Below are 13,847 nucleotides of genomic sequence, written 5' to 3'. Positions count from 1 at the left end.
TGCTTACCTTTGTTAATCATTCTACATGGGGTCTTGAGAATAATTTACAGACACTGTTAAATATCTTTTTGGTATAAATGGTTGAAGGAGGCTCTTGAAACAGAAAAAAACAAATGTCAGGCGTCCCTGGGCATGGAGAGCATTCAAGAACAATCAAAGACCTTACTGGAATTCACACATAAAATCTGTATCAAATGTATTTTTAATTTTCACTCCTACTTGCCTTGCCCCTTTTCTATTGAAAACGCCCATGATCCCCGCTTTGATACCAATAAATGTCCACCCAGTCAGAAGAGAACGTATTTTTTTTACTGTCTCCATCCAGAGACAGGCTTTTTCTTGTATTTACAGTTTGGACTTCCAAAAGTGAATATGTTTGTTTCTATTCTTGTGCACTTATGCCTGTCATATTTCCTCTGTATCACTCTGCGGTGATTTCCTGCAGTGGTCGGTCCTGCCTGGGGAGCTTTAGTGACAGGCAGGGCTCATTCATGACTCCACTATCCCACCTTAGTTACCCGTGCTGTGCCAGTGATCCTGCTCCTTCTGGATATGTCTATGCAATGTTATGCTCTTCTTGAGCATGCCGCACAATGGGGGCACAACATCCTGCTTCCTTGACGCAAAATGGTGGTGTTCTAGCATGTTGATGGATTTTGGCCTTTGAAACGTTTGGTCAGCATTAGCCATAGCAGGACATGTCACTGTGTCCTTGCAACATATCTAAGGGCGTAGATAAATAGAGAAGCATTTACATGCAAGACATCAGTCAGGGTCACTAGAGTGGCATTTGTCCGAGCTATCCTTAGCCTTAGTGAAACCTAGCAATTTGAGACCCTGCTGTGATCTCTGGGCTACAATAACAGGGCTTATCCAAACACCACAGAATGGATTTTGAGTTAGACAATGGGTGTGAGGAACCTAGGCCTGGATCACACACGTGCAAGTTTGTTCAAGGTTCACAACTAGCTGAAGTAGTTATCACCCTAAGGAGAACCTGCTTTTCCCAACTTCTGAGCCTGCTCGTGATGCTGATTATTTTTTTTAAGTCATATGATCCCCCTGACACTGATGGCTTGCCACTTCATAACACCCTCTCCTAGTAACGGAAGTAGATTGGCATGACAGCTTCCCCCCTTTGCTTGATCAGCTTTACCTTTAGAAGAGGATTGACAATACTTTTCCTCAGTCTTTTTAGGTTAACTCCCTGCTTCCTAGCATGTCCTCTTCTTTGGCTAACAGATACAGTCTGCTCTGGAATTCCAATAGCAAAAAGGTGGACAAGTGTCTTAAAAGGGTGTGTTTTGTTTCAATTTTTCCAACACTGCTTTGTATATTGTCTATGCCTCCAACACCCTGCTCAAAGACTTGCATGTACTTTATGAGGGAGCGTAGCTAGGTGCGGACTACACTGATTTTCTAGGGATTATAATATTTATTTCCAATATCTTTGGAGCATGATCTTACGGAAGTTACAGCTTTTATCACCATCTCAGTGGGCCGTTGTCACAAATGAGTGTAGATTAGTTAAGTAGATGCTGCCCAGATCTCCTTTCCCACTTGCCATTCCTGGGTCCGAAACACTTCAGGCTTCAGCTCAATGAATTGTGGGACCAGTCATACAAGAGGAGGCTCTTTTTGTCGCATCATCTACAGCAGCAGCCTGCTATGGCAGGCAGCTCTCCCATGAGAGGGCCTTTGCTAAAGTCCACTTACTCTGACAAGTTCTGAATCCCTCTTTCCAAAGCAGCCCTGTTCTGATGAGGCCTGACTGGGTCCTGTGCAAGTCAGTTGCAACTGTTTGGACTTGGAGGGTAAACCGATTCCTTTCACAAGTGACTTTCAGGATGGCGTTTCTCCAGATTGTCATTCTACTGGGGGGCCCAGCGACTTTCTGTCCACCTTGCTTTTCCAGGACAATTACTTTCCCATTAGGAGGGGATCACTACCAATACACCATTCTGCCTTCAGATTATCCTCTACTCCATGAATCTTTAAAAAGGTACGGCTCCACTCATGGCTTTTCTTCAGGTTGAGACGAGTGAATTTTTAGCTTACCAGCTTAATTGGCTTATCTGTGCCTCTTATCTTTTAATGACCCAAGAAGACATGTCTTCTATTCACCAGATGATCTGGGACTTTGGGTTTCTGCTAAAATTGGACAAGTCCCAGGATTGCCTCTTCGCAGGGGCCCATTTCTGCAGGGATCTTTGGAGTGCGGTTCTTCCGATGGGTTGCCTGATTTGACTCCATTTGGTGGTCCCTCTAGGCCCAGTCTCTTCACAATGGGCACTTGCCAGAAACTTCAGGGTTTCAGGATTGCCATCCTATTGGTGGTTCCCTGGTTATGACTGTAACTAACGCAACTGGCGAGACATCTATTGGATCTCTAGGACACTTCAAGCCAGGAAAGAAAGGCCTATTTCCTTAAAATAAAGGGGGATCTGACTCGATTTACAGTGGATTCCAATCTGTCAGTATAGGTGTTGCTGGACCCTGCTATTGCCCATCTTGTCACCACAGATGCCTGTGCCTTGGGTTGGTGGCAACGCTGTGTGAGGACATGTTTCACCTTCCCCCTATGCAATGGCATGGTTCTCCCAGTACCCTCCTTTGGCTGGACTGGACCTACCTCATTCTGCTCTGGCCCACTTCCCTTTGATGCCCTGGTAGCAGTAGCCTAGAATGAATGACATGGCCATTGTGCAAGCAAGCAAAATAGACTATTTGACTGTGTTGGGTTAGTAAAATACAGCAATTATCAGGGTTCAATGAGGCTTCAGAGCTCTGGGCCCTGGTGCCACTTCACCCGCTGCACCAATTACAGCTACGCCCCTCCCTGGAGGATGAGCAGTCAGAGGTGCAACATGTGGGTTCTAATGATGTGACTTCTAGTATCCAGGGGAGTCTGAGGCCCTCCACTAGGGCTTCTTATGTCAGGCATTGACTGTATTTTGCCATATAGTGCTCGCTCAAGGGTCTGGTAGCTATCTCCTGACATCCATTCCTGTTTCTCAACTTGGTTCTCCACATGGGAATTCCACTCCACCAACTAGTAATTGGGCCGCTAATCTTTATTGGGTTGTGTGCTTTGCAGCAGAATCAGAGCTCATCACCTCATACAGGGCACGTTGGTCGGCTGTACAGTGGAGTTATACCCTACTGACCTCAACTACTTTTGGATTTAATCAATTTGAAAAGCATCCTCTCTTAATTTCCATCTTCTTTGTTTGTTTCCAACGCACCCCCCAAATGAAGTAGCAGCCCACTCTGTTAAAGTCAACGTTTGACACCAGTGAGGTTCTTACCTGGCTGTAGCGGGACAAAAAAACAAGGTAGATTTTGGTGTTCACACAGGTTTTCTGTTCATAATCCAAAGTTAACTCACATAGGGTGCCAACAGCTACAGGTAGTGACAACTCCAAATGTCCCATGAACCAGAAAATGAAAATAGGCTTCTTAACTGTTGCATGGCACTGAACAACCATGTTCAAGGACACCAATTACTCTTCCAAAGTATGGCGGGCACAAATAATGGATTTTATCTGAGGGTCGTGAGCTATGGAGCACTACAACTGAATGTAGATTTGCTATTTATATTCTGACTGAGGTCAGAGGTTTTCTAAAGCACAACAAAGTTAATGTAAGATGACAACCAGCACTTTACAAAACACCTAAATCAATTAAAAGCAGCTTCGTGATAGAGGTGCATGACGTCTTCAAGGATCCTACAAGAGATTGCTTTAGTCTTTCGAATGCCAAGTAGAACTAAGACACATTCCCTTATCTCATATTTTTGTAAGAAAAGGAGAAGTCGAGTTCAGTGCATGACCTAAGCCTATAAAAACACTAACTGGGTCTTCAGGGAATCTAGGACCAGGGAACTTGGAAATGCTACGGAGAGAGAGAATGAAGAGATATCTCTAGTGGGCCCCACAATAGACAGATATTAGTTCTCCCAATTCAAGCTTTCCACCTTGACTGGGAGACACTAAACTGGGAATTGGAAGGAGGTGGTCTGGACAAACGTTCAAGCCTGCTTAGTGCACCCAAACCTTCACATACACTCACATAAAACCCACTTCTTTACTAGTAGGAAATATATGATCATTCTGTGTTGCTGATGAGTACCGTATCCCTAACACGATCTCCTGGACAAAATACCACCTAACAGAAGTTTTAATTGCTGCAATAGAATAACTGAGAAACCCCCAGGTCTAGAGAAAAGGGCACAGGCAACATTTATAACACAAAATAACAACGGCTTACGCCAGTGATTACCTTCTTCAGCCGATAGACGGTGCGTCAGCCTATCGCTGTTCCACAAGAATACGGGATTTCCAGAATCCACAAAGAGTTTGTAGTAGCCAGCAATGAGGCAAGCAAGATCCTTTGCGTTGTTTGACTCCAGCAGCAGTGTGAGGGGCTTTGAAGATAAACCAATGGGAAGAGGTTAGATCAGGGGTTTCCAACCTTTTCTCAAACAAGTGCAATTTATGCTCACTTAAAGTCATACCGAGCTACCAATATTATTAATGTTGTGCACATCAAACATGATTACGTTAGTGGCCACCCTATGGAAGACTACTAGCCATGATTATCTTAGTGCAGGATTGACCGCAGTAATGTAAAAAGGGCGTAGTCAATTTGGAACGCCTCTGCCGGGGAACTACATAAAAGACACATTTGCAATGCCGCCTGGCACCAAGGTATTAAGATTAGTAATAAGACTCCCAATGCTGCATGATTTATCATCCAAATATCAGATTTAAATATATTTTGGAAACTATGGGTTCTGAAAGAACAAAGATTTTCATATCAAATACACAATTTTCAATTTTGTTACACATATATTAATTCAACCAAACAAAAGCTTCTAATTTAGTAGGCTGCGCTGCACACAGGAGAGCTACTTACAGGTAACTGGAGAGCTACCAGTAGCTCACAAGCTACTCGTTGGAGAAGCCTGGGTTAGATAGACTGAATTCCGCGGGTTTCAACAATGCTGTCGCTGCACATTGTCTGTTTGAATCTGTTAATTAAGTTTTATATTATGCATCTCAATGACAGTACAGCCAGAATATAGAGTAAAGGTAGAGTATAGTTACAGTAAGTCATCCTTCACCTACGCTGTATCTATTCACTAGCATGTACATGTTCACGCTTCATCAGTTACAATAAAGCAGGGTTGGAATTACATTGATATTTCATGCAGACATGTATGTAGGTGACAGAACAGAACATTTGGAAAAGCAGAGCGACGCATGAAAAGCAGTGAGGAGAAATAAACAGACTAAAGAAAGTAAGAGAAGCAAAAAAACAAGAATGTTGTTTAGATATCCTGCTGAAACAAGAAGGAATAGGCTAGTGAAATCGTCAGACGGAAAGAGCACGCTTTGCATTCTTAATTTTGCACTGTAGTTACAATGCAGTGGGCGGCAAGAAGCAATCAATAAAGTGACAAACCAAGCGAAAAAAAGAATACAGATAGCAAGAAGATACGCTTGCCTTGTTTATTTGTTTAAATGATATACTTGCACTATAACTTTAATCAACAAACATTACACAATCAATTAAAAACATGTGAGGATGAAGCATGTATGAATAACGGTACAGCGTGACATTCAGTTAAAGGAATTATTGGAAAATCTATGTGGAGGTTTTGCAATTTAGGGCCAGTTTTTTCATTCTTTCATGCAACGCAGCAAGACACCATGAAAGGAGAGAGCAGGATTGCGCCATATTCAAAATGTTATGGCTCATTCCTGTTCTCTCCTTACACTGGCGCATAATGTGCTGCCTAATGCCAACGTAGACACTCTTGCGCTGTGGTGAAAGGGTGCCTGCGTTGTAAACAGGATTGTTTTTGTGCAGGAAGAGGTACCTTCATGCACAAAACAATTCTCTGAGGCTTTTTCTTCTGCATGCAACACACTTAGAATAAGAAAACAACGAGGAGAAAGAAAGATATTTCTTCTCGTTGTGCCTCTCCTGGGAAGGCGTAGCATTTTGACGCATTCCCAGGTTTACCTGTCTTGGTAAATCTGGGAATGCGCCACAATGCATGAGTGAATGTGTGGAAACATCTATGCTCCACCCATGGAACGCCTTCCCAGGGCACAGCAGCGCAAGACAGTGACTTGCAATGCCTTGCGTTACTCCATATGTACCAAGCCACACAGGACCACACAAGTTGGCCTTGTGTGCTCTCATAAATCTCTTTTTTTTTTAAATTACACATGTTATTCATTTTTTACTGACCATACCAATACTCTAAACAAAACACAAACACAAAAATCAACTAAACGAGCACAGCAGCCATCGCAATGTAACCCATACCCAGCCTCCACCCTCCTCCCTCCCACCTCCGTCACCCACACACATAATAGCACAACAATCGACCGCCCCCCAAGGCAGCTCCACGCCCCCCAATCTAGCATTCACACTAGTTCTTCTCCCTTTGATCCCTGTGTGCTTCCCGCCCACTATTCTCCTCTTGGACTCACTCCCAGAACTTCGCCTTACATGTCCCCCAGATTTTCTCATATTTTTGCAGGCAACCTTCGGCTCTCATATACTATTTTTTCTCTCACCTTATAACATCCCTTTCCACCATTCCTCTAGCCTCGGACATTGAGGACTACCCTGGTGTTGGGCAATATTCCTCTTAGCCACCATATAGCCCGGATAGATCAATAACTTAGTGTAAGAGGTAACCTCTGAGTCCACCCAAACCCCCAGCAACACCCTTGGTGCAGATAAAGTCAAAAGGACTCCTGTGGCCCCCTCCAGGGACAACGCCATCCCCTCCCAAAAGGGTCGAAGTTTCGGGCATTCCCATAATGTATGTAAGAAAGTACCCTGCTGACCACATTGACGGAGCAGGACCCAGGTATACGTCCTGTGCAATATTTTGAGTTCAATAAGACAGGAATTGGCCCTAATGATCACCAACCATGAGAATTGTAGAGCGTTCCCCTAGTACTCATCGTCTATCTCTCCAATCTCACCCTGCCAACATTCCCGTAGGCATGTGAGCTCCCTCTGGGTCTGTCTCATCAATGCATCATACGTAAGGGAAATGGTCTTAATATCCACATGTCTGTCTAACAATTGTGCCTCCAGGGGCAAGTCTTCTATTGTTTACTCATCTCTAGGAATCATGGCACACAGGGCGTGCCTCATTTGCAGGTACATTAAGACTTAAGAGTGGGCCAGATCATATTGCCTCTGTAGATGCGTGAATAGAGCCAACCCGTTAGCATACTATACATCGACTAGGGCTGAAAAGCCAATCATGTCCCATTTTTTAAACCCCTGTAAGTTCGATACGGTGCAAAACATTGTCAATCTCTACTCCCATCCCATCTCCTGTGTCAGTTTGAGTCAAACCGATATCGCCGTGGTGGCAGCCAGCAGGGTTTTTGGTGGTAACTTCCCTTCATACAGCACATGCAGATTTCCCTACTGACCTTGTGCTTGCCTATCCATCCGATACTTGAGATCCAACATTGGGGTATATGCCCACTCGTTAACAATATGTGCCTGAGCTGCTTCATAATACTTTCTAATATTGTGCAACGCACTTCCCTCTCAAAGACTGTTCTCCACAGTGTACAAAGTGCAATATGTGCCGGGCGATCCAACCTGAGAATAGACCTTAGCAGTGCAGTGCAACGGAATCCGGGAGCGCAAATGGGCTATTCTGCAAGATGTAAACCTTGGTAACACAATCATCTTGAACAACTACGCCCTCTCCAAGAGTGAGATCGGCAAGGCGCGCCAATGTTTTACGTCTGCCATCAAATGTCGCAACAGTAGTGCAGTATTGTCCGCGTAATACGTACTGCTCTCTCTGGACACCTAGATACCCAGGTATTTAAAGTGCAAAGGTTTCACCCTCTGCATACAAAGAAATCCGGTCTTCCCACTTTGCGCTGGAAATTTGAACAGAACTACCAAGGCTATCCTATATATAATCCTTGTTTTCATGTAGTTTTCTTTATTGGAAATACCAACCACAGAGAAGGGTGTCCTTCCCTTCTAACTAAGGAGTACATAGAAACGTGATTATTTATAGCATGTACAACTGAGGGATCCCCAGTATATGAGCTGTAGAACCTCACTGCTTACAGTAAGTGTTGTACATACGTACCCACCATGTCTCTTAAGGCTGCAGAAACATGCTGTGTCTGTAGTTCACTACCTTTTTAATTAAGAGATTTTCCATTTGTTACAGTAAGCATCAGCCTCAATCAATATTTCTAGACCAAACGTGAATTATAAAAGGCAGTGGAACCTGTTCACAAACTGCATTTTGTAGTACGTTTATTTGTACTTCAATAGTACTACTAAACTACTGCAAACCTGAATGTAAATCTTCACCTCCACCTCTCCTATCTTTTCTATACTACCACAGCAATACACACAACTAAAGGGTCATAAATTCTGACCCCCATACAGTCTTGTACGACCTCTAACTTAGCAAATGGGCAAATTATACATTTTGGACTTGGCCCTTTTTGCAGGGTCATCCCAGAACTTTTCGTCTTTCTCCTGTATTTTTTCTGGCCTGTTGTTGGTAGTTTTATGACTCTGGGCACGTTACCACTGCTGATCAGTGCTGATCAATGCTAAAGTGCATATGTTCTCTTTGTAAATTGATGCTATTGATTAGTAATTCCATAATTGGCATAATTGATTTACTGGTCAGATCCTAGTACGTTGCACTATGTGTGCCCAGGGCCTGTAAATCAAATGCTGCTGGTGGGCTTGCAGCACTGATTGTGCCACCACAGAAGCAGCTTGTAAAATGTGACTCAGGCCTGCCATTGCAGAGTCTGGGACTGCCATGTTGACTTGGCAAGTGCACCCACTTGAAAGTCCTTAAACCTTCCCTTTTTTACATATTAGTCACACATAAGGTAGGCCCAAGGTGCCCCTGTGGACAGGGTGCATTGTTTGTGAAAGGCAGGACATGCCCTTGTGTGTGCCAATTTAGTTTTTCACTATTGCAAGGCTATCTGATCGCATTGGACAGAATGGGGAGTTTGTTTATAACATCTTATAAACATAACTGACCCTAGGAACAAGATGGAAAAGTAAGGTTTAGTATGCCTGAACTCAGAATGTTAAAGTGCATCTTTTATTGAGGGTGATTTTTACATTCTGCGCTTGAAAATACCACTTTTAGGACGTAGGTATTTTCATGCCTAACCATCCAGTGTGCCTCTGCTAGGTTTGTGTATTACATGTCTGGCTTTTGGATGACAGGGGCTGGGGAGGCACAGTGGCTCCAGAAGTCAAATGAGTCAGGGCTGGGCTGAATAGGCCTGGTCTGTATTTGGAGTGGTGGAAGGAGTAGCACCTGCACCTGAATAGGGATGTGCCTACCTTCCACAATGACGGTTCCGCCCCCCCCCTGTGATGTGTCTGGAGCCAGGGCTCACACTGACAATGGAAGTTGTTGTGCATGTGCAAAGTGCCCGACAGAACTGGTTTTGGCTGGGTACATACACTCTCTGCCTTCAGAGAACAAAGGATTTTGGGGTATAAAAAGAGGGGCCCAGACTTTTAGATCACTCCTGGGAAATCAAGAAGAACCCTTGCCAAGGAGAAGATCCGCATAAGCTGTGGAGGAATACTGCCCCAGTGCTGTTTTCTGTCTGGGGTTGGCCTGCAGTGGCTGCTTGCTGCCAAGGAAAGGAGGAAAAGGACTTTGCTGTTTGCTTTGTCACCTGCTTGAAGAAAAGATCTCCAAGGGCTTGAAACTGAGCTTGCCTCCTGTTCTGAAGTCTCACAGACACAAAGACTTCACCACCAGCTCCGCTGAATTCCCTTGCTGGGAATTCCAACCTGCAAAGAGGTGCCTGCTGCTGTTTAGGACCTCTAGAGACTGTTTGTCGCTGGGAGATGGAAAATCGACACAACATCGAAGAAGTGTAACGTATCTGCATCCATTTCTGACGCATCGCTGAAGAAACAATCGCAGTGCCTGCCGTGGCTTGAGAAATCGCCGCACAACGCATCAGGTGCAACGATCTCCGAAGTCCGAGATCATCGCACCGATGCCGACGCACGCCTGCTGTGCGGCTGCGCAAGCATCGTACTGGATCGACGCATCACATCAAGGCGCCAAGACTGTTGCATCGTTGGGGGACGCAGTAAGAAACAGATGCATCAACTCCTTACACAGTAAGAAAACAACGCATCACCTCCTCTCCGGTAAGGAACCAATGCATTAACTCCCCTGCGCTGCAGTAAGGAACCAACGCATCACCTCCCTGGAGCAAGGAAAAGACGCATAACCTTCCCTGAGTGTAAGGAACCGACACCTTCCCTGCGGCCATTTTGTTTGTTTTGCGTGACGCATCCAAGGTACTTTTGAGAAAATTATCGCATTTACAACTTACATTGAACTGAACTATTTCTACCATTTGAAAGCCTTATTTTTAATACTGTATTGTGGATTTTTTGTCATTTGGTCTTGTTTTGGTTTAGATAAAGATTACTTATTTTTCTAATCTGGTGTGGTGTCCATTTGTAGCGTTTTCATTGTATTACTATATGTGTTCACAAATGCTTTACACACTGCCTCTGAGATAAGCGTGTCTGCTCGTGCCAAGCTACCAAGGGGGTGAGCAGGGGTTATTTAAGTAGTGTATCCCCCTTACCCTGACTAGAAACAAGGGTCCCTATTTGGACAAGGTACCTACATCTGCCAACTAGAGACCCCGATATCTAACAATACATTATATAGGAAAGCAAAAGAATCTCTTTCCTAAACATTCAAGGCAGCAGATCCGCGGGATCTTGAATGCTATCCTGACTTGCCAAGGTTAAGTCATTCTATGAGACTTTGGAAATAGTTAGCGAGCAGCAGGACATGGGCATGTGGATAGGTGTGATACTAAATATAATTGTCAGAATATGGACTCACATTAAAGTGTTCTCACTATCGTCTACAAACATATTGACCAATTGGTGTTAATAATAGAAAATCTACAGCCAAGGGAACAATATTTTATTAAGTGTTAGTTAGGACACAATATTTATGTCAGACAATATTTCCTTATATAATATTCTGATAAACAACTATGTGGATGATAAAATAGATTTCCTCTGTTTTTAGCATCTAAGATACGTGGGAATCAATATGCTTTCGAAGAATTTAGAAGTGTATTCATCCAATTTTATTATTATTTTTTTATTTTATTTGAAAAGTTTACGGGTATCAGAGCACTGTACAATGTCGTAAAAGCACAAATAAAACAAACACAATGGTACAAATGATGTAGTTAAGTCAACACACTGTCAAACAAAAGGGGGAAACAATCAAGGTCAGGGACCGGGGAGTTGGCCCAACCAGTAAAGTTTCAGAAGGGCCATAGAGCGAGATAACAATTTAACAGACAAGCATAAATAAATCGGAACAACTGTATAAAATAAGTATCAAAATCTATAGACAGGGGGGCTTGAGGAGGAGTACAGGTTGATGCTGCTAATGTTTCAGTCAAGAGTAGCCATTTGACATGTTTATTGAAAGATGCAGTGGAAGGATTGGATCTAATCTCGGGAGGAAGAGCATTCAAAATTCTTGGAGAAAGTCCACAGAAGGCACGATTGTAAGTTCTTTTCTTTTTGAATTTGGGAGGTGTCAAAAGTAGGGTGGACGTTCTTCATAAGTTCCGACAGGAGCCAGATAGTTCAAGCTTATTCAGCAAGTAAACCGTGGTGTTGTAATGTATGGCTTTATGTGTCAAGCAGGCTATCTTGAAACGTATCCCAGCTTCGATAGACAGCCAATTTAGTTGCATAAGGTCGAGGGTAATGTGGCATGCTTTCTGGAGCCAGTGATGAGCCAGGCTGATGCGTTTAGAGTGCCTCTGAGTGGGGCCAAGCTAGCTTTAGGAAGCCCAGCAAGGGTCACCAAACCATATTCCAGACGACAGATAACCAGGGATTGTACTGCAGGCCAGATGTCTTTAGGGGAAGGAAATGCTTGATTTTCTTAAGGGTTGAGTTGAAAATTGGCTCCAAACAAAAGTATATATTGTTTACTTATTCCTTATGCGTCCTAATTTCAGCTGTATGCATAGCATTTCAATAAAACTCATGCCAGGTGACTACAGTGACCTGTGGGCCCAGATTGCCCTTCAGCCTCCATAAATGCTCTTGGATCACTGCTCATCACTACACTTCATTTTATGGAGGGCCTGATGATACCTTTTCCAGATGTATCAGACTATATCTGCCTTCTGTCATTGCCCTTAAACTTGCCAATGCCTGTGATCTCTTTACATGTTATGGCTGTTGCTGGCCTCGCTAGGAGATATCTATCAATAACATTGGACTTGGGGACTTCACCAAAACCATTAACATTTAACTGTTTATATTGCCATGTGTTGTACAAAACAAAAAGAATAGTTTTGCTGGTTTTGCAGGAGTGCTACTATATTGTTCCCCTGTAACAAAAGCAGGAAAGTTGCAGCGGGAGCAGAGCCTTTCAATAGCACCCACTGGCGTAACGAAACTCGAGGGGGCCTCCCTGCAGGGCACGTGGAGGGGCTCCCTCTGGGCTCAATCAGGAGCTCTGCAGCCAGAGTGCTCTGCTGACGGGCCCCCCCTGGAGCTTGGGCCCTCCCCGCACCGCAGGGGCTGCAGGGGCCTGTGTTACGCCCCTGCTAGCACCCCCCACCCACCTCCACCCCACCCCTACCAGGGCCAGTCGAGCAGATTGCCAGGGCTGGTTGCTGTTCCTAGTCCGGCCGTTATTCTCTCTGGTATCATTGCCCGAGCAGCAAGTCAATCCACCGGGGAAATGGGCAAGATGTTCAGCGTAACAGTCAAGTAAACATTAATACAGTTAACAATGTAGATAATTTATAAGTTGATACAAAGTTCAATTAAAAAAAATTAAAAAATACATTAATAAAGATAAATAGATACAGGACGCAAAAGAAATACATGATTGGGAAAAAAATTCCAAAGGAGTCAATGTCAAAAAATATTCAATGTCAGTCTGTGGAAAAATCTGAAAAGTTTGAGGCTTGGGGACATTGGAATGAAGAGCCAGATGTTCAAGTCATATTGTAGTTGCAAACTCTGTAATTGGTAAAATGAGAAGGTTGCATCTGCCAAATCTCTTTTTGATATTCACTAAATCTATTTTGCGTTTAGTAAAGGCTTACTGAATCGCAGAATGGGCTTAGATATGGATACTGAATTGCAATTTGAAAAGGGCATGTTTAGGGCATCTCTTCCAAATTAAGATTCAGTGTCAGATGTATCAACGATTTGTGACTGGAATTCTGGTTGCAAACCATTGAAAAGTTACCAACATCTCAAAGGAGGTGGTAACTCATTTGCAAAAGGGAAGGGGTCCTCTTAGCATCCCTTAGCCTTTGTGAATGTTAAAGAAAGTTTGACAAAAAAACCTTTTTTTGTAAAAGTTAACTCTTCTTTTTAAACGCAGCCCTGTTTTCTATAAGGAAAATAGGCTTAATTAAAAAAATGTATTTATTTGAAGCCAATCACAGACATGGTAGTCTGTGTGACCTAGCAGACCACCATCCTTGTAATGGCCTACAATCAGAGTAAAGTGCAATATGCAACCTACCTCATTAATATTCATGAGGTAGTTCAGATTGTCAACTTATTCTGAATGGGAATTTTGCGAATTATCACGTTAGTACAACGGCCGATTTGGTTAATTCTTTACAGGTCACAAAAATAGTGGTTGCAAATTGCAACCAGATTTTGCGAACAGAGTTTTGCGACCAGTAGTTAGTTTATCGGGTCCCAAGTTATGTTGACTTCCAATTACATACTGCTAGGTGCAAGGAGGG

General features: G+C 43.5%; 1 protein-coding gene across 1 annotated transcript in view; it reads right to left on the bottom strand.

Moving 5' to 3' along the window:
• FRMPD1 (FERM and PDZ domain containing 1) overlaps positions 1-13,847 on the bottom strand; it is a 923,611-nt gene that overhangs the window by 64,818 nt on the left and 844,946 nt on the right. The window contains exon 14 of the mRNA XM_085636581.1: positions 4,282-4,426. Within this exon, the coding sequence (XP_085492707.1) occupies positions 4,282-4,426 (145 nt within the window). The remainder of the gene's footprint in view (positions 1-4,281; positions 4,427-13,847) is intronic.

The sequence above is a fragment of the Triturus cristatus genome, chromosome 2_1 (genome assembly GCF_964204655.1).
Source record: "Triturus cristatus chromosome 2_1, aTriCri1.1, whole genome shotgun sequence".
In the NCBI taxonomy this organism is placed as follows: Eukaryota; Metazoa; Chordata; class Amphibia; order Caudata; family Salamandridae; genus Triturus; species Triturus cristatus.
Note: the sequence above shows the minus strand (reverse complement) of the source record. Positions and strands in the feature narration are given on the sequence as shown.